Raw genomic sequence first — 25,739 nt, forward strand, 5'->3', positions numbered from 1 at the left:
GTTGAGAGACCTATGAAAGTCTGTAGATTTCAGAGACTTATAGATTAATTTTGATACATTTTTAATGGCATGTAAGTGACTTTGTTTACTGACGTTAACAGTATACATGTATATGTAAGTGCTAGGACAGGTTTCTTTCCAAGTGCTGGTTTCAAATTATGTACGCACCGAGCACAATGAATCATGTTGACAAGATGCCCAGGGAAATACCATTATGATAAAGGTAAATGAAATTTGTATATCCATCTCTAACTTTGAAATTTTCATTCTGTATATTGGATTTACACATTCATAATTTGACCTTCCGCCTGTGGAATCCTTCATGGATTCCTGACAGGGACATTTCCATAATTCTGAACACATGGTTTCTTACACCCATTCTGCTACATTGGTTTGTTTATTTAAGGTAATTTGGGGGGGCTGTTTGATTTTGTGCTTATTTTCAAGACTGAGGCAGTGGGGGATCATTAAAGAAGTTCTAACTCCTTAGAGACAAAGTATTTGTGGTATGTGAAAAAATGAAGGTAGCTGTAATATTATGAAAATATATCTCACAGGCTTTTCCAAAGAAAAAAATAGCATCTCAGTTAAGGAACTAATTAATTCATTCTGGGAAAGCAAGAGAAGGTTAGAGGAGTGACATGATTAATGTTCCTTTGATACAAAATGGATGTTCATTAAGAAAAAGACACATTCTGATTTCTGACTACTTATAATTTGTTTTCTACCTTTTCAGGCTGGGTAATCTCTATTTCTTCTTTCTGGTGGTTCTGAACTGGTTCCCACAAGTGGAAACCTTTCACAGGGAGATTACTATGCTGCCTCTGGTTGTGGTGCTGCTTGCCAGTATGATTAAGGATGCTATTGAAGACTATAGAAAATACCAATTTGACAAGACAATAAACTTCTCTAAAACTAGGGTATATGACAAGTAAGTAAACTAAAATAGTTTTTTTTCCCCTGCATTTGATGTGGTAGGAACTGCTCATCTGATTTTGCAGTCCCTCACTGACCCTTTGGAGTACAGTAAGTCTGGAAAACTGTTATAAAAGAGTTTTGTTCTGCCTTTAAAAATGCCTCAGTTATCTCACGTATGTTATCCTGATACCACTGAAATTTCATTTCATACCACAGCAGTGTATGCTGATATACAGGTTTTCATTCTAAGTTTTCAAACCAGCTTGCCAACACATGCAACATCCTCTCCAGGTAGCAGAAGGATCTGGAGGAAAAAATGAAAGATATCCAAGTCTGGAAAGGATTACTGGGGCTCTTTAGCAACTGGAGCAATGTCTTTCAGATGTTTCACACTAAAACCATTGACACAAGAATTAATAATCTACTACATTGCAGTTGAAGCATAACCAGGAAATAAATTTTATAGGACCTCCAGTAAACACAAGTGATCAATAGAGCATGGTTTCACTTTGGAGATGGTACAACACCTGCAGTAAGCTGTGATGTTTGCTCAGTACTGACTCAGAAGGAAGAAATATTTTCATGTGCAACTCTTATTACGACATTTTGATTTCATCAGAGTTTCTTGTCCAAGTACTAACATGACTTGAGACTACTCAGCTTGTCACTGTGTAATGCAATAGATAGGAGTTTTCATTTTAAAAAGTTTAAATGTTTGGGTGTCTCTGTTTTCTCACCTGTCCTTAAGCCCAGGCCATAGAGAAAAAATTAGTATGGTTTGTACACATGTCATTAGCTCTCTTGGAAATTAGCCCTCATCTGTGCTGATGTGTCAGCAGCACAGAGACCAACGGGGAGGAAGAAATGAGAGGCTGGAAGAAGGGGTTCCTGGGTGAGAGAGGGATGCTGTTGGTGTCCAGAAGCAGGGGGCCTGCCAGAGAAGGATAAGGCTGAGGGGCAATCGAGGTAAACTGCCCTGCAACTGCCGATATCTAATGCTCGCACCTAACCAGTCTAGGTTGGCTTGGTTTGGGGAGGTTGGGGTTGGTTGGTCGTTTAATAATCCACGTTATGGTCATGAAAACAAATAGTATATAGAGGAAGTAAAACAGAGAAATACCATCTGTACTGAAGCTTACAGCAATCTTCTGCTGACTTCTGGGACACGGGGCTCTGCCCATTACCTTTGAACTTCTGGCAACGCCCAAGCTTACAAAGTGATTCTGAAACTTACAGAGTGAACCGTGAAAATCGAGTGGATGTTCTTAGCTTTGTTTCTGCTCTGCATTAAAGCAGAGATATTTTGTGTGAGCGCAGTCGATGCCAGGGAAACACTCTGAATGGGGCCTCCAGGCATATGCTAACAGGAATAACAAACCATTCAGGATGCTTTTGTCATAGTGAGGTGCAGCCTCCCCAGCAGGCTCTAGGACCGGGTGCAGCTGAGTCAGGGTGATACCTGTTCCTAGCCAGGTGAAGGCTGGCATCGGAAGGAGAGGCAGCCCTGGGCTTCAGACGGCTTGACTCTTCTCTCTGCCACTTGGGAGTTTCTTTGGATTATTGAACTCTTCTAATTCTTTTCGTTTGCAACTTGAGGCTACTTTTTGAGAGGAAAACAAGATGTCAAGGAAAAGTGATCCAGGCTGCTTCTCTAGGATGATATGGAAAAAACATTTTTTCAAGGAAACCTGCTGCCAATGTGGGACTCCAGATACTGAAATCCAAAATTACGAGCTAGAGAAGAGAGGAAAGGTAAAGAAAAGAAAGAAGAAAAATGAAAATAAACGAGTGATCATCTCAAATTTGCCCTTTGGAAATAAGAAGTCAAGGGAAAACCCAAACAGATACTATGATTCCAATAAAATTAAGACCACAAAGTATACCATCTTGACTTTCCTTCCTAAAAATATATATGAGCAGTTTCACCGCTTTGCCAATATTTATTTTGTGGCCATTACTCTGCTGAATTTTGTGCCAGTGGTGAATGCTTTCAAACCAGAAGTTTCTGTGATCCCAATTTGTGTTATCATGGCCATTACAGCCATTAAAGATGCTTGGGAGGACTTTCGGCGGTATAAATTAGACAAAGAAATCAATCATATGAGATGTTGCATTTACAGCAGGTGAGTTTCATACAGCTTTTCTTTTATTATCAAAAAAAGTTGGCTTGAGATCTTCTATCAATGGTAAGGCTTTTTGTTTTTAAAAAATAATAAATTACTGCTGGAAAATCACAGTGATTAAGTGAAACAGGAAAAAGTCATAGTGACTATATGTCACCAGGTATTTGCTCTGACAAAGGGAAAGGTATTTCTTTTTCTGTTTAAACCTCATTTTCAGACTGGAAAGGTAAGTTTGAGTGTCGTGGTATTGGTGTGGCTACCAGCCTCTTAAAGGTGGACTGTAGTGAAAAGAGGTGCTTAAACAGCTATGAGCACCTGGGCTCCTAAGGAATTTTCAGGAGGGCTTAATTCTATCAATATAAGGTAGCAGACAGCGAGACCTGTCATGGGACCTATTTACATTCTTAGATGCCAAGAAACCTCTTTAAAATGCAGCCCTTTGAACTACGATTAGTTTTATATTCTACACCGTGGACTAGCTTTCAGCTGTATATTTTTTTACTTGGTTGTAGGTAAAATAGAACTGTAAAAATGCAGTTTAAAAATGGGAGATAGTAATATACGCCTCTGTTCAGTCATATCTAAATGAATTAAGTACACATGTCTATGCTCGCTTCTTCAAAACGTTTCATGACCTCTTGCTTTTAGGACTTCCAGAAGTTTGAAAATTTAGTTTTATTGTATCAAAACTGTTCTTTCAGAAAAGTAGAAAATGACTTCTCCCTGTTCAAATATCTCATCTGGGAGTCAGAAGTACAAAACTTTCCATCTCCGTGAATGTTGCCTGTCATCCCTCAAACTAATCAACAGTGGTTTAAATAATGTACGCTTTCACAGGCAAGATCTTGCAGAACTCTGGCTTTTATCACACAGTGCTTGTTTCTCTTGCATGTGTTTGTCAGGTTTTTACTTTTATATCCTGCTGGTTAAACAGGAAAACAATTGATTTGCTTGTCTGGGGGCTAAACTTACCCCCACATATCAATAATGACTTGTCAGAAACAAAATTGTACGGTTCCCCTTGCCAGCTTGTCTGAAAAACAGACATTTTACAAGTTTCTAAATACTGTTCATTTAAGATTTCTTCTCTTCCACCACCGTAAAGATTGTCAATAATTGTAGCTCTTTGGGTAGGGTGACAAAATTGCCTTTTCTGCCTAGCTTCGAGATTGCAGTCTAGTTGGATTTTTCAGTGTTGCATTAGCCCATGAGGCAATGGGTTATTTGTTAACACTTGTTAAAACCACTGTGAAAGAGAGTAGGTGGTGCAGTAGGTACTAATGAATGAATCCACACAGGAATCTTATTTATTTCCTATTTATATAAATTAACCCTGTTAATTTATATCTGAAAGCTTTTTACTATGGGAATGTGAGAAGTTGAGAATACAACAAAACTTGTTTTGTGTAAAAGGAAAATGTCCATCATGGAATTACAGCATGTGTACAGATCCAGATTAAAGTTATAGCCTTGAGTACTTTCTTATGCAGAAACATGGCATGGGCCTGCCCTAAAATTGGTTATCCCATCCCATAAAAAATACGTTGGTCTATGAATAAATCTTTCCTAGAATCATGTCTTTCACCAAAGTTTTATGGCCCAAAAAGGTGATGTAAGGGAAAGGAAAATGAGGAGACCTTCAGACTATGGCATTCATCCTGTCTGAAAAAACTGTGGGTAATTACAATTGCCATCAGATCAGTAGCTACAGCTTATATTATCATGAATAATTTTAATCAGGCTTCTGTAGTGCTTTGGGAAGCTGATATTTCTCGTTCTTCTTGCTAGCTGCAAAGACATCATTGAAGAGCATGATGTCTTCTAATTTTCTTCCTTATGAATCATCTGCTCTAGGTAATTCTTTAACATAGGTGAAAGTCTTTTTTAAGACACTGAAAACTGTGTTAATCTTGTGCAGAAAAAAAATCTTTTTTAAAAGAGTAATTGATCTTCCATCCTGAGATGAGAGTTTACTTTGATTTTAAGAGTTAATCTTGAAGAGTATATTGTCTTTATTTCAGATTTTAGTAACAGAACTCTGGTTCCTATTCCAAAAGAAGTATGAAGGCAGAACAATCATTTCCAAATGCTGAATTTCTCCAAAACTTTCTTGAATACTAGGGGAAATGCAGTAACTTGCCTTCTTTCAACATAGAGCAAGGGAAATTGAATTTCAATAGGCTGCCCTGTAAACACGTTTCTTCTAATTTTCTTTTCACAGAGATCAGCTGGAATGGGAAATCTAGTCTGCTAGTCAAATGAAGGAAAAGGCACTTCAAGCAGTGTATTTAAAGAATGTTTATTTGAGAAAATGGGAGAGAATTAATAGGCATGAAAGTGCCTTGGGGAGCTGCAATAACTTAGATCTAGTATTTGATTGTTGAGATTTTAATTTTTGAACCAAAACTTGGAATCATAATAATTGTATACAAGCTGTTGTGCTGTCAGAACAAACTGCACAACGCTAAACGAAGAGAACAGAAAATTTAGTTGCAGATGGTACAGACCTATGTTAAATTTCCCCCTTTCTTTTGGTATTCCTTAACATATACTTCGTTTGATTTTAAATTTTCTAAGCAAGGGGGCTTTCATTACTAAAAAATGTAATTCTCAAAGCATTTTCTATGGTACTATGGATTATTATCCCTTTTTAATTGCATTTAAATTCCTCAAGTCACCTGTTACCTGGTGTCATGCAACCCTAGTTATTCTTTGTTCATAACATTTAATTACAAACGTCAAATATGTGTGATTTTTATCATCTTCATTTTGCTATGCCCAGACACCTTTTAGCTGAGAACTGTATATAGATTACTCATTCCACCTTTCGTATCAGTTAGTCCCTCCAAACCTACTGTGGCTGCTTTTCTCTGAGCTCTCTCCAGTTTGTCATTAACTTACAAGAGGGGCCAGCACTGAATGTAACACACAAACTTCTACGTGAATGTCAACCCAACAGTTGTTAAAAGCTATTATTTGATTTTCTTGAAGTTCTACAAAGTTCAAGGAATTATTATATATGTAATTAATATATGGCCTGGATCTGATATACCCCTAGGATTAAGCTATAATGGTCTGTAAATACTGCATAGCATCCAGACAGTTTTTTACATCAATTTTACACTTCTGGAAGATTTAACCTAATTTTTTCTCAGTGTTTCAATAGGTAGAAATGCAAGGACTATGCACAGTTCAAGATGGCAAGCAACACACTTGAACTGAATGCATGTGTCAAACAGCAGCAGTCATAAAACCACTAACGTGATTTCAGTTATTCACATTGCTTTAATTGTAAGCACCTAAACTTGGATATCATAGACGGTGACTCAGAGAAGCCTAGTTTATATGCTTTGAATCATCCTGTGGAGCTGTTGGATAACTAGGTAAGTCAGCAGACATCCTAAATGAGATAGCCTGGTTACTTTTTCCACAGAATGTTCCTCTGTGTTGCTTTCAGGACCTGAGGTTTTCAAGTAGTTCCTACAGCATCAATCTCCTCTTCCTCTGTAGGTCTGCTGATGGCTGTGATACAAAAAAATCAGGCTGGTCTTAGCTATGACTCTTTATCTGCTTAGTGTAAGGTTTTAGAAATTTTTTTAAGATTTCTGCATCGGCACTAGCTCTGGGTTAGTCCTAGAGCAGTGATGTGGAAATAGGGAGAAAAGAAAGAACTCCTCTCTGTGTTGCACAAAGTCAGAATTGCCAACAGCTGAAAAGCTGGAAGCAGCTTAAGCTAGAATCACTGGTTTGAAAGAGAAAATATTTCAGTCGACTGAAGGTTTGTAATTTAGTATTTTAATTTCTCTCTATGACAGCAATGGAGATCATCTTGCCTACAGGTTGCCGTATATATAGTATATATTTTCTTAAAATTAGGGAAGCTGGGTAATGAATGTGAAGGCGGTCTTTCTGTTTCAACCTCCTTCATACGCTCTGATCAGCTGGACCTTCTGAAGGGAGGAGAGATTGCACCTGCCCTGGATGCTCCCAATGTCTGGGAGGGCAGCTGGGGCTGGCCAGGGGCACAATGACCAACGGAGGTCGGTGGCATCTGGAATTGAGCAGAGAAGGGTAGGGAGTGTGCTTGAAAGTAGGAATTGATCTATTGTCAAATCTCAGAAATGAAAGAAAAAAGACAGCTTTTCTCTGGACACCAGAAACATCATATGCTGCTCGTTCAACCCAGGGTGAACCTGAAAGTTTGTAAAGTAGAAAGCAGGACGAGAGGAAAACACCATCCTACCAAGGGTGCAGTAAACAAGAAGAGATTTGTTGCCAATGCTTTCATTTAGAGTCTTGCTCAGCAGCACTGAGTTTTCACTTGTTAAAGAGCCTTTTTTTTCTGCTTCATTATTTTTGTTTCCTAACAAAGCATAACTTTAAAGACTGGGAGGCTGACGGAAGTTTTAGTGGGTTCATTTGAGGCACCAAAAAAGAGAGTCTAAAGCCTGTGGCCTGCTTGAAGTCCCACCACACTCTCTCAGGCTAAATTGCATTCAGTATTCTTGGGCATAGCAATATCAAGGCTTCTACACCTCAGTGGTGCCTTCTCTGAACGGTGTCTGAATTTCATCAGGTGGAGCCTGAAGAGGATCTCCTGCAGAAAGGGCTGAACATGGCTGAAGGTGCATTCCTGTGACAGCCACAAAGCATGAACTTTGATCAATTGAAATATGAATTCTTTCTTCTAAAAGTAGCAAGAATATATTACAATGACTGAAGGATTCTTACGTGCTATGATATTATTGCAACACCCTATCCATCAGGAAAGATCTGCTGTAGCTCCCTTGCTTTAATGTCAGACATGGCTGCATTGTTCTCTGCCTGGGACTGTCACCAGCAGTGGGCATCCTCTGCTTGGCTGCTTTGTCATCCACAGAACTTTTGTGTGGGTTTCAGGTCCCATGGAATTTTTGTACTCCCTTTAGCTATGGATACCTGAATTATCAAGGGGTTTTGCTGAAAGCACAAACAGTACCTTCTGGTTGTGTGAGCCAGGGCATTCTTCAAACATCCAGTGAGCGGAGAAAATGGCCTTAACCAACAGTGCACTCAGGGCCACCTCACCACACACCTGCCTGAAACGAGTGCTACCAACATTGTGAAGAAATAATTAAAATGTGAGATCATCTTATGGTGAGCATGCTGATTGTGTGGCCAAGAAACATTGATGTGCTGAACTGACTAAATGCAAAAGAAAAATGTCAAGTTCCAATGCTCAGCTGGTCCAGGCAGCAGCACTTGCAAGTCAAAGAGCAGCAAGCTGGCAGGGCCTGTCAGTCAGTGCGCACGCTGCGCTGAGGATCCTTGGTCTCCATGGAAGAAAATCCATAAATACATTACTAATGCTGCTACTGGTTTGTGTATTGCTTTATCAGAGTTTTCCTCAAGATCTATTACCTGCCAAGGCATTTAAAGCTGCTTCACAGAAGTGATGCAGTGGTTTAGCAGGCAGCAGCAGAAGCTAACGACTAAAGACAAAGGGCAAATAAATGAGAACCTATGGGTTTGGCTCAGAGACCTGCAGCATCGTGACCTCATGGCATTAAGTTCCATTCTAACTGGCTGAGTTTTTAAAATGCCATTAAAACCCAGAGAGAAGCAGGTTTCTGCCATGTGATCTCAAGAGCTACACCATCATCTAAGGAGATGACTGTAGCAAAAAAAGCTGATGTAGGCTGTGGCTTCCAGAAACTTGAGGAGATAATGGGAGCCCTTAGAAACTAATGCTAGTGATTAGCAGTGGCTAAGTAACTGGCCTTGGAGTTACCAGTTCACTTCAGCCGGTGCCAGGCAGAATCATAGCAATCGCATTTTGTTGAAGGAAGTGTTAAAAATAAAAATCAGATTTTTTCTAAATATAATAATCCGTAACTTACAAAACAAACCTAGTAAAGTCTAAGCAAATGTGTTCTCAAAATACTTTTTTATTTTATTTTATTTCTTCATTTGGTACAGGTTCTTATAAAATCGAGACGGAGATTTAAAAAGGCAAGTTGAAATCCAGAACCTTGTATATGGACGTAAAATAAATGTATAAAGTTCTGGTACTTACTTAAAGTTCATGTAAACTTGAATTGATTACAGAAACTGAATATAGGCTCCTTGTGTCATTGAGAGAATAACTTCCTTGTTAGGATGCTATAGAGAGTTTTAGCACATAAAAAGATAGGGTCTGTTGCTGGCATTAAGGAATTTAGAAGGCCAAAATGGTATAATTAAAGATGTATTTTATCAGACCTTAGAAAAATTGCACTCTTGTTATTTTTAAAAGAAGCTCTTTGTTGTCTTAAAGTAGTATTCAAATGCTGAGAGAGTTTGGCTCTGTGGGGAAAGGCTAGAGCTGCCTGCCAGTGTGGGCTTGTCACAGGACTGGCCACTGCTAAATGAAATCATTGATGCCGCTGGGCTGATGTCCACATCACAAAACCAACCTTCCCGACTGCAACAGCACTGTAGCAAGGGTAACGTGGCAGAAGCAAGCGGTGGATTGGCAGGACCACACAGTACCTTCTCGTGCTTAGATAGTATCTCTAGCTCAGGAACACCGTCAGCAAGTTGTGCTGTACTCTGGCCCATGGCCAGTTTCAGAATCCGTTCCTTTCCAGTCTAGTGCCTTCCTCAAGTCCTAAGTTTCCTCCTTTGTTGTCAGTTTTTCCAAGTTTGATGGCAATAGCTCCTAACTAGGACATCATGGCCATAAAGTGATCTTTGAAAACTTCTTGTGAGGTTTTTCCATATAAAAGCTGGGGCAATTTTTCATAGCATAAAAATGTGTGGGATTTCTATTTGTAAAACTAGATTGTAAAGGGTGAGTAGCTGTGTGTTTCTACCTGTTGCCTGTGTAGAACTGAGACTCTCAGAACATTAGCATTTTTTATAACGTAGGTGGTGCTTGAGGGGGGCCATTTTCGAATGTAACGTTCTAGCAAATTTACATATCATAAAGTACAAACATTTGGTTTTGTCTATTCGTAACACTGATATTTTACTTTTTTTAGTGTTATAACCTAGTGGCAATTGAGGGGGTGAAAGTCAGAGCAAACAACATCTTTACTTCAAGCTGCAAAGGATCCTGAGATGGAGCTTGCAGTAAATCAAGGCAATAAGACTGACTGAAATAATTGGTTGGTACAATACTTCTGGGTGATAAAGATTTCTGAAGATCTTTCCCTAAGACAATCTAGAACTCATAGACATGCTGTGGAGTGCATATGAAAAATGACTTTTATTTAATCCCCTCAGGGGAGCAGAACAATAATTTTTATTTGCTCCCCTTCACCATCCATTTTGACCCGGTTTTCATTTGAGATTTATCTTTATTGAATCCAAGAATGTGAAATGAAATCCCTGACACAAAGTCAATAATTTATTCATGTTCCCCCACAATCTCCAACCACAGCAGGATTTTTTTTATGATCCTTTCTTCCCAGAAATGACTTCATAAAGCCTATTTAGTTCAGGCCTTCTGGTCAGATATGATGAGTCCAATAAGAAATTCTGGCAAACTTCAACTGTTCAAAGCTCAGCTGCCTCTTTTTGTCAGCACTATTCTCTGAGGGGCACTATCATGGATGGTACCTATTACCCCAGGACAGCAAGGGAATACTTTTTAAGCATACTGTTAATAAATTGACTGGTAAAGGAGAGAAGGTATTGAGAAACTTTTATCTTAGATCACATCTTTGACATGCCACAGCCCTGATGCCACATGCTCTGAGAATCAGATTTCCAGTTTTTCACCTACTGAAAATCACCACATCTCATTTATTTTATTAGATAAACACATTTGCCCTTTTTGTATGTTTCTCATCACACCGTCTTAGGTTTATGAAGCTCCTCTGTTTATTTAGCAACTGAAGCTTTTGCTATGAACCTTTACCACTGAAAAGAAAATGGGCAGTGTTCCCAGTTACAGGAGTTGCTAAAAGGAAGTTGCTTGAGTTGAAAAATCTCGTTAAGCAACTGGGCCAGCACTGCTGTGGGGTGCACCAGGTTTCTTGTGAACTACTTTTCTTCCTTTCATCCATTGGTAATTCTCTACAAAGTTGTAGAAAACCTTTGTACTGTAGGAAATTGTTCATTTTATAGCTGCAGCTGAACAGTTCTTTTAGGAAAAGAAAATGTGTTTCTTTGCCAAATTCCATGCTCATTGGGAGAAAGGGGCAGTCTGTCCATCCAAACGCAGGTTTGGGCTCCTAGCAATTCCTGAACTGTAGTCCCTGGGCTAAGTAAGCCTTTTCCTCTGATCTGAAAGAGGTCATTTAGCTTTTCTGATTCACCATTCCCTCTGTAATTAGTGAATGGGAAGAACCTGAAACTTTGTAATGTATGTTTTGTAGGGAAATATTGAAAAACTATTACAACTCTGTGATTTCTGTGGCTTACTTTTGCTCACCTGGTTTCTTCAGGCTGATGTGGAAGACAGCCAGCTGGGCAAGGCACCTTCTATAGCATTTTACAAGCAAAAAAAGTCAGAAGTGTCTATAAACTTCAGAATTCTACAAGAACTGACATACAGAGAGGTAGGATTGCCCTGCAGAAGTCATACCAAACATTATATTTAAATTATACACAGCATCCAAATGTCTAGGAGAGCAAGACAAGCCACCTACTTGTTCTAATCTGCTTCTGTACTCTCAATTTTATGTTTTAAAAAAAGAAAGTTCTACCTAGAAAGTGTTTGACATGGGGAAGATTCACAGTTACTTAGTAGATTATCTGTGCTAACATTAATATTTACTTTGTAGAGCTATAAAAACTCAACATGCACCTGCTTAAGTATTTTTCAAAGAGAAATTTATGAGGATTTTTTTAAAAAATGCATAGCAACATCAAATTAACTTACAAAAAACCTCTGTCCTCTGTTGCTGAACAAAAGAAAAAAGGACATAGAGACAACTGGAGCCAGACAGAAAGAAGAATGAAAAATTCAAGAAGGAAAATGTAACGTAAGAAGGAAAACATTGCTACGAAACCATTATTTAGTAAGAGCCTCACATCTAACGTTAAAGGGATTTAAATAGGTTGTGGGCTTTTTGTTTGAATAAAAGAATGGATACCACTGGGAAGTGAACAGAATTTAACTGGGTGCATGACCTTTGCACGAAGATGTTATTCCATGTTGGTTTACAGATAAGGCTATCAGCCGAGCGCAAGGGCTCGCCCAGCAGCACCGTGGCACTGGGCTGTGCAGAGGGCTGGGAGCAGGCGAGCAGGGAGCTGCCTTTGCCTTGGCTCTGAAGCAGCGCTTGGCTGTGTACTCTGTACTGCAGTAAGACACTTTATTTGCCATACAGCTCCTCCCCTTCTCCTGATATTAACGCTTAATCAAAAGACAATATTCTTCAGGCAATAGATGAGGATGATTAAAAACTTAAGCAAAAATGAGTCTGAGTCATTACAAAAACGCTTTTTCTGTCTGTCTGGTAAAGTATCATGAGTATTTTCCCTCTTACAGAGCAAGGCATAGGATGATTCAATTATTCGTACTGAAAAGTTAATTTCCCCTTAAAGAGGTAGAGGAACCAGGCCATTGTTGCCCATGCAGTTTTTCCATTAACTAATTTTAAAGCTTATTGTGCAGTTTTCAGTTTGTTTAGATGATTAAGAGCAGTTGAAGGATCACATACTGAATATGTAATGTCAAAAAAAGTTTGCCATTTCCTGAAGCAATGAGCACTGGTTCGTTGATGAAATGGTAATTTATTTCCTTGCACACTATAGGCTCTTTTTCCTCCTCTTTTTTTTTTTTTTTTCTTATTTAGAAACTCTTTGTTTCTTAGCCTAATTTTTCCATTAAACTTGGCCTCTAGTTGCATCTTTTCTGTTCTACCTTTTGAAGTTCTTTCACTGTGCTAAGCTAAAGATTTGTAATAACCTTTTGAGAGTTACAAACTGGAAAGAACTGGAGCAAGTGTGGCTGAGATATCAGTTTGCTTATTTCAGGGTCTATATGCTCTTGTGGGAAAGTATCTGAGAAATAGTCACATAGTCAAAAACCAATTTATTTTTTTTTTATGAAATCCCTTAATTTCTTTAAAACACCCCTGTTAACCAGAACAGCTTTCTATATTTTGCGGTGGAGATTATAGGGCTAATGCTAGAATGAAAGAGAACTTTTATTTGTAGTTTCTTTTTACCCTACATGAAGTTTTTATTTGAATGTGATATACGGTGAAGTGATACTATGAAAGCGTCTAAATCCTAAATTTCTAGTTGTTGCTCTGTGTCTTAAAAAAATACAGCAATGTGCCATCACCCTTCTGTTTTCCTTTTTTTTTGAAGCCACACTAAGCAGGAGGCCTGCCTTTCTAATGTCACTCCTCAGCCATGACATGTTTTTAATGCAACAGGGAAGAACACGCTTATGTCGAGAAATGCTGGAAAGATGTCCGTGTGGGGGATTTTGTGCAGCTGCAGTGTAACGAGACCATCCCAGCTGACATCCTGCTGCTGTACTCCTCCGATCAGAACGGGATCTGTCACTTGGAAACTGCCAACCTCGACGGGGAGACCAACCTTAAACAACGACAGGTCGTGATGGGGTTCTCCAGCCAGGTAGGTCTGGTGGGAATGGATCCCATTGCTGGTCTGCGCCCATTGGGACACAGCTCCAGCCATGAAGTGCACCAGTTCAGATGGGTTGATACAGCTACAAAAGCGTTTTGCTGTTGGAGCTACCACCCTGTACGGAAAGCAGCAGTTTGTCTGTAGAAGAATGAAGCTGGGTTAATTATCATTGATAATATACAGCTGTGGGCTGGCTTCAGGGGGTGGTGGGTTGGCTGATGTAGATAAGGTGCAGCTGTGGCTGGTTCTCTTAAGGGGTTGAGAGCCAATGAAGAGAGGCAGCTGAGGGAGAAGCAGAGAGTGCCCTGGATGAGGTAAGACAGCAGCAAAGGGACCGGCATGAAGAGTGTGTTGGTATGAGATGGTAAAGGACCTTGTTGCAGCTTGATAGTTTGGAGAGTGCTGCAACAGTTGGATGTTAATTAACTCAGCTTCATTCTTCTACATTTGTCCTGAAGTATTTTTGTTATTCTGGCTCAGGGATGGCTGTATAAAAAGGAAGATTAGGTCAGACAGTAGCTGTTTGCAGCAAACTGCATCAGCAGATGCTTCACCAGCACCACACAGTACCACCATTTGGGACAGCAGCAGGTCTGTCCTATGTGTAAGTCATCTGTACCCCACAGGTGGTCACAGCACACAGCGCATCCCCCAGCAAAGTCACTACTACTGAGTGAATTACTCCTGCACGGAAACTGGAAGAGAGCTCATGGCCCTCCTTCCAAAGTGGCCACAGGCTTCCTTATGGATTTTGCTTCTCTGTTGCAGCTGAGGTGCCACTGCTGGTTCTCTAGGCAGATGGATGTATGGCAGTTCAGCTAGGAAGTGCTCGAAGGCATGCTAAGTTGTAATGAAATAAGAAAATCTTTCATAGGAGTATAATAAGCAAGTGAATAGGAACTCAATGTACATTAAAATATGAAAAGTTCAATAAAAATAATGTTTAACATCAGCTTGATTATCAGCAGAAGTTCAGTTTGAATGCTTAAAATCACAATTTTTTCCCCATAGGCTGTATCATTCCCTTTTTACAAATGCTTTACTGGTATATTCTGGTGACTCATGTTTGATAAGCGTGAAGTAAACAAGAAAATATGGTTTAGGGAGAGTTGTACTTGTTACATTTTGAAATGTAACTTTTCAAATACATGAGGGCAGTTTTTCAAATAGCACAGAACAACTTTCAGGAGTTGCAGCATGTGACGAGGAACATTTTGTTCCATTGGAATCACTCCAGCAGCCAGGAAATCAAAAAACCTGGCAGACCGTTCTAGGAATCACATCCATTTATTTAGCCATCAGTAGCAGTGCCATTAGGAAAACCTTTTGGGGTTATTGGTGGGTGGGTTACAGTTGCCCGCGGGCAACCAGGTTTATTAAATAAAAGAACATCGTTTCCATAGCCAGCTGTGGTCAGGTACTGTACCCAGAGTCACTTGCTCTTTGTCCAAATGGAAATCACCTTGCAAGCAGAATTAAGGGCTTTCTCATGTGTATGCCATACTATAAAACATAACTTTTCCAGTGCTTTCCAGTGATGATTAGGAAAAGGGGCTTTCCCTGAAAATTTTTTAATATGTAGAGATTTAGCAAAAAAAAAAAATAAATTGGCTGCTTAAAAAGAAAAAAATAAAAATACTGCATTTGTGTCCCACAGTCACAGTTTACACATTAGGTTTTGTATCTTTGCTGTTAGAGGAAAACGGAGTGCTTTGCTATCACACAAAATGCAAACTTTTGCCTCAGTTGTTTATAATATGCAGAAGTCTTGCTTTAAATCAGAAAATCCCCACGTGCTGAATTATGCTTCAGACTGCCTATTCGTGGGGTTTTTTTCTTTAGACTTTGAGTTGTTATTTAAATAAACTATGCCTAGAAGTGTTTATACTTACAAAGTCTCGTTGCACTGGCAGAGTGCAGTGCAGTTCTGACCGTGGTGATGGCCGTGCTCAGGAAGGTCAGAGCTTGAAGAGTCACCTATATTACCCTGTTATTTTAAGGTATTAGTGTCAACAGTTTGTTGCTAAAAAACCCCAGTGTGCCAACTTCTTCCTTGTTCTTTGACCTTTGTTTAGTCCTGTGATTTATATGCTGCATAAAACTGATTCAGATTTAATTGTGTCTATAAAGTGCGACTCTTCAAGGAGGAAGGAAAATATGTACGAACTGGCCTTAGTTCTTTGGTTTAGGACGCGCTTAGGAATACCGAATTCACCTACCTGTAAAAGACTGAGAGGAAGCAATATTATTTTTTTTTCCTTTTATGCCATTTTCTGACTTGACTTTTCAAATGTAAAAATCTTGTCATCAAAAGAAAAAAATTTTGAGAGAAGAATCATCCTTCTCTACTCCTTTCCAGCTAGAAGCCTATTAGTCATCTTTGTTTAGTAACGAGCCCTCCAAGTGCCTTTTGCATCTTCCTGTTCTCCTGTTGTACAAGTATTTCTAGCACAACCAAACATGTGCCGATTTTTCTGTTCAGTCCATGGAGTTGAACAAGATTCAGTGGAGATAAATGATATCTCTTAAAAGAGATTCTGAAAATATTCAGCCATGTGATTCAGAAGGTATACAAAATGCCCTTATATTCATCAAGCTTTTATATTTTCTCCAATATTTTTTTTTAGATCAGACTTCCTACTTGCTTGTACCTAGATTATATTTATGTATTTTTTGTTCATTTTGGGGTGAGTTTTGTTTTGTTTTGCTGTTAGTTTTGGTTTTAGTCTTATTTGAATGTGATGCATTTATTCAAATGTGTGGGCTCTTATTTTACGGTTATACCATCCTGGCCAGTGACATAACTCCCCTAACATATTTCAAAATCCTGATAAATCCTGAAATCATTTTCATTTGAGCTTGCTTTTGGTTGAAGGCTGTTTTTCTTTCATAAATAATTTGAACTATTTGTTACATTCACTTTAAATAAAGACAGATGTTTTCACTAATTTGTATCTGTGATGTCTTGTCCAATACACAGCATTTTCTTCATTTAATTTAACCAGTTGTTAATCCAAGAGAGGAAAATCTCAGATCTTCACTCAGCCCCTCTGAAGCTTTGCTTCAGGCTGAATGAGCTAAACTCCTTCTGCCTCTCCTTGGAGGGCAAGAGCTTCAGCCCCCTACTATCCCGGTAGCCTATATTGAGTTGCTCTTAGTGTTCAGCATGTTAAATACTCATTGGGTTTACCACTCATTCTCAATGTGTTTCCTCTTGCAGAATACTTTCTTCGAACCTGAATCTTTCCAAAACACCATCATCTGTGAAATGCCTAACAACGATCTCAATAAATTCAAAGGGTACATGTAAGTATCTGTTATCCATAAATGCATTTTGTAGCTGAACTTTAATATTTCTCTTGGAGAAAGTGGATGGAAGGAGCATATTTTGCAGAAATTGCTGGATGTCACTATTCCTGGATTCAGAAGTCAATGTAAAATGTAGACTGGAACCTGTGTTTTGATGCAAGGCAAAACCAAGGCTTGACATTGAATTTGTGGTTGTTTAATACAAATGGTTCTCAAAAGGCTTCAGCTCTTTTCAGAATTCAGACATAAACTCATTTATGTTTGACCTGAGGGTTAGGCTAGGCTAGATTGTAAATCTAAATCCTTCCTAATGTTTAGAGATATTCAGCTGCATGGCTCTAGATTCTTCATATTTACGGCTACAGGGAAAAGGTAACCAGGATCTAATAAACAAATCAGATTTTCTTCTTACAGCTAGAAAAAGCAAGCAAGCCAGCAAAAATCATACTGAACCAATGTATTAGACTACTATAAAAAAGTGTTTGGTGATTTTTTTTATCAGTGTAAACCTATGTATGTAAGGAAAAAGCCACATCCTCTGCTTTTTATGTTCTTTCTCCAATCGTATAATTCTGGCACAGGCATAACAGGGAAATCTATACTAGCAAATTCACCAGATCTAAGTCCATTCCCTTGCTATAAGGCAAATTTGTATAGCATGGCTCATGTCTGAAAATTCTGTTACGCTCCAGTACAGGGCAGCTGTTTCCCAAGATCTCTTCATATTTCACTGGTCCATGCTGATTCCCATCCCACACCAGAGAACGGCGGGAAATACCTACTGCCCCACACTGAATGCATGCCCCACGTTATACAAATAATCTAACTGTACGCATGCGCCAGCATCCCTGCCCATGCCCCAGCTTTGTTAACTTTATTAGTAGCTAAACTAGGAGTTAGCATCTCTGCAAGAACGCAGCGAGAGTGTTGTACCTGGAGTAGCTGCAAGTGGCCAGATCCTCTGCCACGAGTAAACAGAGAGTTCTTGCCCATTAGCACTTATTGTGCTTAATCTGATTTTGAGAATTTCTGCCCTGTAAGAGCGATGCCTCTAATAGCAGTGCCATTTCCCCTCTACTGTGATATCTTAAAAGGGAAAAAGTATTTTTTGTATTGATCACTGGCTGTGGTTTCTGGCTTTGAGGACCACTGGGTATAATCTAAATTGGAGCAATCCTGCCAATTAGTCTGCTGTAATATGGCAGAAGAGCACTGAGATTATAGAAATGTAGGTGATATGTCACAAGAAAACATACACAAAAACACACCCTTAGGACCCAGGACTGAATCAAAATCTTAAAAAGCCTACTGAAAGTCTCTAACAGAAATGCCTATTATCTCACCTGCTTGGTGGAATATGGAATTAGCTGCCTTTCTCTCCCTGCTTCAGGAGTAGATGCAAGATTTTGCCATTGAAAATTACCTACTACCAGTGGAGTTTCTGTCTTTGGTCTGCTGGTTTTTGAGCTGTTTTGTAAACATGAAATACTTGAAGCATGTTACATTTTTTTCAAAGAACCCTTAATGAATTATTGAGGCTCTGTTGCCTTGCTGTAAAAGAGTAGCAGTGCTCTCTCTGCTAAGAAAGAACTTTATGACATCCATCTGACATGCCTGACCACAGAAGATTCTGCTCCAAGGGATGCAAGAAGGCTTCTGTTAAATAAGTTCACCAAGGCTGAATCTATATTCCCAGAAAAAAACAGGTTTCTGGCATTATTTTTTACAACTACCAGCTGTAGGTTGTTGGCACCTAAACCTTTCCACTTGCGTAGTTTGATGTCATGTAATCACGGGCAGCTGCACATAGACCAGGACTGTGCCTGGCCCTGAGATAGCACCTAACCTTGCCCTCCATTTAAGTGATACTGCAGTTTACTGGTGAATGAAATGCTAAATAGAAATTAGCAAAAGCTACATATTCTAGAAAAAAAAAGGTTTCTGACGCTGATATTTACATAACAGAACCAGATGGAGTGACAAGTGAAAAATCTCAGCTTTGGTAAAGATCTCGGGAGGAACCTACCAGAGTATATAATAAAAACTGTGAGCAAAAGTAGGTTTATGCTTTCATTTTCAGAGGCAACTAATGAATTGCCTGCCTCATGGAACACTGAGCTAATAATTTCCATTAAGTTTTCATTGGTCTGTTCTGCTGTGCGATGGGACGTCTTCAGCCAGAATGAAGTGTCTTCCATCCAGTGTGAGTGAGGAAACTGTTCGAGTGAACTGAAGTGCGCAAAGACAAGAAGCCCTTTGGTGGCTTGACAGAGAGACAGGCTCCTGCAGGGTGCAGGTGTATTCATCTGAACCTCTACCAGCAGGCAAACCCTGCTTAGCTTTCTAAAATAATTTCATCTGAACGAAGTCGCATAATGTATCTTGGCTTCTGAATCTGCCAGAGAAGGTGCCAAGTGAAAGCCAAACTTGCTTTTTACTGACATCGTGATACACACACCATGCAAGTGGTCGTTAAAAGAGATTCTTGAACTTCTCTGTAACTTCTTACTGGAGTCTTTATTGAAGCTGAGGGAAATACAAGGAAAACAGGGTTTTCACTGTTGCTTGATTTTAACTTGAAAGAGACACGCACACAAAAATTTATTTTAATGCTGTCTTAGAATAGCAAAAGGCATTATATATTTTCTTTCTTCTAGGGAGCAGCCAAATCATGAACGGGTTGGTTTTAACATTGAAAGCCTCTTGCTTCGTGGATGTACAATCAGAAACACTGAGGTTGCAATAGGAATTGTTATATATGCAGGTAAGATGTACTTTCTATATCTAGGTAAACATAGAATTTCTCTGTAAATATCTTTAAGTGTAGTCTAATATTGCACCACAATTTCACACTTTTTTTTAAGAACTTTTTTTTTAAGAAAAAAGTAGTGCATGGGAAAATGACATAACTTTTTTAAAGTAAAGGTATTACTTATCCATCTCCAAAGCCAGTAAGTCCTGTGCTGGGTCTCTGGAAAGTGACACTATCCTTGTGCATGTCAAGTGTCGTGTTGTCTTTGTAATATCTTGCAAAAATATCCAGACAAGTGAAAAATTGCGAAGGTGAGTTTAACTCTCAGCTCTGCAGTTCTGATTATAATACTAATTCCGTCTGGCATAAAATCTACATGGCTGCCCTAAGGGAGGTCTTGCGGGCTCCTCGGGGTAGAAACTGGTGCAGCTGAAGATATAACAAGCAAAAAAAAAATGAAAAAATATAAATCACAAAGCCAAGCTCTGCCAGTGCCAGCACACAGGAGGCAGTGAGAACAGCAGCTGGAGGTGACAGAAGGGGCAGCAGCAGCGCAGGTTTGTGCTGACATAGACATAGTGTGTCCATGCAACCGTGAATTTCATGCAGCAGAGACATGAACTAAGCAAGACAGTGTCAGTGCCCAGATCAAATGCAGCAGTGCCAGGTTCAGCGGTGGGTCAGTTCAGCTTTATCTCAGCATCTTTTACTTTTGGAGTGCTACCACTGTTTCTGCTCAGTGAGAAAGATTTATCAATGGCTTTGCCAGTTTTGCCCTCTTTTGCTTCAGCTAGAGTGTATCAGCCAGCCTTTTTATTTGTAGATTAAATAAAAGTAAATTTAAATACAACAATTAATCCTGTTATTGGTTATTCTTATCTTTCCTGTAGAGTCATGTCACCTGTTTTATGTCTAATCAGCAGCAAGGGGTTCAGGGCTGATCCACCCAAAAGAAAAGAGAAGTCACCATCTTTGCAAAAGTCATTTAGTTTAGATTAATCTCCACAATCCAGGTTATTATACCTGACAACTGACTGGTTTATGTCACTACCGCAGAAGTAGACTCTAAATGTCTGTAGCTCCATATGTTTCCAAAGTAGCTTTCGCTTGGTGGGTCTTTTGTTGCCTGTCCCTCTGAATACCCCATGTAAGGATGGTGCACACCAGCCAGAGGAGAGCCAGAGCCAAACTCATCACTCATTTTTTTGAAGTAACTACTATATAAAAATCTCTGTAGGGATCATTCCCTGCGGAATTGGAGTAACTTGTCTTCCCTTCTCCTATTTTTTATTGGGAGATTTTTAGGATTAGGATTCCTATTTTTCTTCTCTTTAGCCAGTATTTCCCAGTATGTTCCTTTGCCCACCAGCACAGATCCTAATGTGGATCTCTGTAATGCTGCTTAAGCTGCTAGTAGCAAAGGTTGGAGTTTTAAAGTTGTTGTCCAGATATGGTGTCTTCAATCTGAGTAAGTCTTCAACTCAGTTTCAAACTGATATCTTATTGTTAATGTCAGCATAAAAGTTCATTTTTTTATTCTAAAATTAGACTCACTTGAGATGGTATCAGCTTAAATTCTAGGGTTCTTTGAAACTGATTATAGTCTGGCTTTTAATTATGGTCTGTGACCTTTTCTGAACAATAAAGATCAGTCACATAATAAGATGGCACACTGTCCATTTTTGTAACTTTGTTACTCCTTGAACTTTGTAACGGAAGCCTTTGTCAGGAGTACAGCCATCACTTAATGGGATTGTTAGCCTGTGCAGGTCTCGTTTGACCCAAATATGATTATACTTTTCATGGCTACCCAAAAGTTTCTGCACAAAGCAATAGCACTAATGCACAAAAACCTCCTTCCCGAGCAACAGCCAGTGCAGTTTCCTCATGGTGATAGAGACAGCAGCAAGAATTAAATGCTTATATTAAAGTACCAGAATAAAGTTCTAGAGAAGTCCACCAGCATCTAGAAATAGAGAGACTGGTAGTAGTGGGGTGGTAGATGAGGTGCTGTGTTGCATAGTTTATTCCTCTTATTTCTGATATTCTATTTCTTGCGAGGGGATCTCTGTATGACAGATGTGTCCTTTTCCTGTTGGTCAGCTGAAGGGAATGATAGGCTGATATTTGGAAAGAAACCTCTTCCCATTTTCTTCCTGAAATAAATTCAACAACATTTCTTTAAGGGTTTTCTGGGAGGGATTAAAGGCTTTTGTCTTGTTTTGTTTTCAACACAAAACATTCCATTAACCCTGACATGAAAGAAAAGTGAGGAACAAGGCTCCCACAGCTGCTGGAGGACCAAGCGTGGGCAGCAGTGCCCTCCTCTGCTGTGTAGCTCGGCCGTTAGAGTGTTTGTCCACCAAAAGGAAGGCGTGGGTTTTGTTCTCAGTTCTGCCTGTATGGAGCAAACATACATCTCCTGCTTCACAAGTTGTACCCTGAGTACCTGACTCTGTGGAACGAGTGAGTACTTACATAGACGTGAGTTGGAAAGGAAGGAGCGTTGGTAGTATAAACTGGTCCCACTGACATAGCTCCAGGTTGTGTAAATAATTACATATTCACTGGAATAGGAAGTCAGGAGTCCCAGCTCTTGGGTGAATGTCCTGAACATAAGGCTGGAGAGTAATTTTCTCTCTTGCTTTCCTCCTCAATTAATAACCTTTGATGTAAACCTGGAATGAATCCAGCAGGCATGATTGAATCACACCTAACTTTCAGCTTTTGGTTCAAATCACTCCCCTAGAGGAACCCAAAATGTAGCTTGGAAAACAGTCCCTCTCACACTCATCACGCACATACAAATGAAAACTAAATACAAGTCTGCAGGGTTTGTATTTTCAGGGAAAAGGGCTGTAGAAATAAACAAAAGATTCCATTTCATATAGCAACAGATGGTATCCAGATATCCCAATTGTGGAGCCACAGTTTAGATAATATTAATAGAACAGAAAACCAATTTCTGCTTCTTGGCTTTTTACAGCACTTCTCTTTTTCCATCACAAATATACCAGCTCAATTCTAATTCAGCAAGTTTTAAGGGTTGGGGTTTCTTTATTTCTTGTCCTACTGTTTTCTTAGCACTTTACAACCACATAGCAAAAAACTTAGTAACATTAGCGTCTTTCACTGCTGGATCTGACATGTTGGAGTTTATTTAAGTTAATACATGAAATGTGTCTAGTGGCTTTTAAATAGCTGCTGAAAAATACTCAAATGTAGGTTTCACAAATCTGTATAGCACCTAATCAAGTTGCTTGTAAAATACAGAAGTATAATATTATTGTTCTTTTTCTTTTTATTCTCACATATTCAACAGATTTGGCTGTTCAATATTTATATAAACCTTTTGATCCTCCTGAATCTGCTGTCTTTGGGAGAGTAAAATGTATATGACAGCTGCAATCTGTAACGTACTAGAGGTCTGTAAACCTCTAAATTTAGTCTCTGATCTATTCTGCTATTCAATGAAATGAGAAGATGGGCAACAACATTACTAAATTAATCTAGAGTTAAATTAACATTAGTCATGAGCATCCTGCTCTCATTTTTTGAGAGAAATACTTTAAATAAAAAAATCAAACTACAGAATATTACATAAACATGATTATATTTGTTTATGTTTTGCAGGTCATGAAACTAAAGCCATGCTAAATAACAATGGTCCTCGTTACAAGCGCAGCAAGATAGAGCGACAGATGAATATGGATATTTTCTTATGTGTGGGCCTCCTGTTTGTGATGTGTCTTGTTGGAGCCGTAGGTATGAATCACCAATGAAAATTTTTTCTGTTTCATTGCTTTTTTCTAAATGGTTGTTACAACTGATTTTATAGACACGAGTGAGATCAGATCTAGAGCTGAATGCTCTTGGGGTCTTTAGGCTCCTCAGCCTTTCCAATAGACAAGTTAAAATGGCAAATCTGAGCAATTCAGTTGGAAGAAAACTCATCCATGGCCATAAATATTTCAGATAAGATCCATCTCCACTGTCGTAAAATATGTGTAAAGCAAGCAAGTGAAAGCCATAGGGTTAATGCATCATAGGGATTGGTACTTGCCAACAGAAGTCTGCTTCCTGAGTAGATGTTTGCTCCTTGTGTCTAACAACAAAGGTAAAATGATGAAGCTTTACCTTCATTTCCGTAACACCTTCCCCTAATATGTTCAGGAGTATACGTTCAGAGCTAGCCAATCTACAACCCATTAGCTCCACATGGCTAATTCATCCAGTTTACAGCCTCCACAGCTATCTTCCTTCTGAAAAGCCCCTTTACAGCAGGCTGTGAGATGGATTAATTGTTTAGGTAGGAATAGCCTGCATTTTTCTGGGATCCTTGCGAGGAAGCACACTTGAATATAGTTAACTGGGGTTAGCGGATCGATTGCTAATCTCAAAAACATCATCTTCACTGCATGTAGGCACCTGCTTGCCTTCCAGCTCTGATTGCAATCTGTCCCAGGAAGGTCAGGATTAATAGGATCTCATAATCCTGAGGAAAGGGCCAAATTTTAAGCCTGCTGACTTTTGAACGGGTCAAGGCTTTAAAGAGATAACAGAGGCTCCCATAAGCGCTTTGTGTTCAAAGCCCCTTTTCTTTTTAATCTGTTCCATATTGGTAATAACTTGCTTAGTGCTACTGCTCTGATTTAGTTTTGTAGTGACAAAGTCAAACCCTGTGGCCCTGTCAAGTTTTCCTGAACCCGCTCTGGAGGCATACGTTGTGAAACACCAGACAGCCATCAGTGCAATACCATTAGAAATCAGGTTCATCCAGAAAAGATGAACAGTTGAACGGACTTGATTGCTTTTTTAATTTTACTGCTTCATGTTGCAGTGGGCTTTTTTTGGCATAGAAACAGGATTTCAGCTTGACAGCTGAGCTCTGTGTGATGGAGAGAGGGACTTTATTTTCATTGTTCCCTGGCTGCTGTCATGTAGATTTAGAGACTTGTCTTTGTCTGGTGTGTAGGGACCCTTGAGTAATAAAGTCCTTTAATTTAAGGTTTAAAGTGGTCTCAAATGAAAAAAATCAGCACTTAAAAAACAGTTTATCTGATCAGGTTTAAAAAATATAAAATGTTCGTTGTCTTAAGTGAAACATAAACCAGTAACTAGCCTATTAGCTCAAAGTGTCCTGTAGCTCTACCATGAGCTACCACTTTTTGCCTTGCAACCTTGCCTGAATGTAGAGTTCTAGGAAGAAATATCACTGCTGGATTTGTTATCAGGATTTTTCTTGCACCCAGTGAAAAACAGGAGTAAGAAGTGGCTTGTGGAGCATAGATGTCCTTGCTCAGATGTGATTGTGGTCTCTAGCAGCCAGAAGATATTGCTGAAATAATTTGAATTCCTTTGGCAGTATTTTAGTAGGCTGGTGTTGCAAAACAACTGCTTGCTTAACTGATGCTAATAGAAGTTTTATCAGAGCTGGACACACAGAGTGGAATAAGAGAAGGTTTTGCATCTGGAGCGATGATGCTGTGAGGGCAGCTGAGCGGTTTGTCCTAGCTGTGCGTGAAGTTTCTGATGCTGTAAATCTAGTAACATCCTTGAGCAGAGTTTGTTTCAGTAAGGGCTGTATGAAAGGTGGTAAAGTAATCGTGATGGGATGTTGTTAAGTCCTGAGGCTTTATTGTAGCAGTGCAATGATATCTACAGATACATAAGACACGGGGGAAAAAGCAGTTTGGGGGTATGACTTAATTGAAGGGATTGTAAAAATGAGCTGCCCAGGCTGAATTATAGGGGGTTCGTCAACCCTAACAAAGACAGATTGAAATCAGGAATCGTCAGGAAGGATAAGAAAGATTTCAGTTTGTCTATATAAAAGTTATAAGGTTTTTCTCTAATAGAAAGAGGAAAGGGAGTCTTCATCACTGAGGATTTTTAAAGACAGGTCATAAAGATGGAGTCCTCCAGCAGCAAGACATGGAAAGAGGAAAGGTCTATGCAGACCCCAGAGCCCTGGGGGACACCTGCTGAAGGGGAGGTGAATAAAAATATCCATGACCACTTGGTTTTTAATAGCATATCAATTACATGCATGTGCTACAGAGCTC

General features: G+C 39.3%; 1 protein-coding gene across 1 annotated transcript in view; it reads left to right on the plus strand.

Moving 5' to 3' along the window:
• The first annotated feature begins 837 nt into the window (after positions 1–837).
• LOC308069058 (phospholipid-transporting ATPase VB-like) overlaps positions 838–25,739 on the plus strand; it is a 28,012-nt gene continuing 3,110 nt past the window's right edge. The window contains exons 1-5 of the mRNA XM_080400775.1: positions 838–3,041; positions 13,397–13,601; positions 16,834–16,919; positions 19,580–19,686; positions 23,308–23,439. Coding sequence (XP_080256901.1) covers positions 2,539–3,041; positions 13,397–13,601; positions 16,834–16,919; positions 19,580–19,686; positions 23,308–23,439 — 1,033 coding nt within the window. The 5' untranslated portion in view covers positions 838–2,538. The remainder of the gene's footprint in view (positions 3,042–13,396; positions 13,602–16,833; positions 16,920–19,579; positions 19,687–23,307; positions 23,440–25,739) is intronic.

Source organism: Falco punctatus (assembly GCF_963210335.1).
Source record: "Falco punctatus genome assembly, chromosome: 8".
In the NCBI taxonomy this organism is placed as follows: Eukaryota; Metazoa; Chordata; class Aves; order Falconiformes; family Falconidae; genus Falco; species Falco punctatus.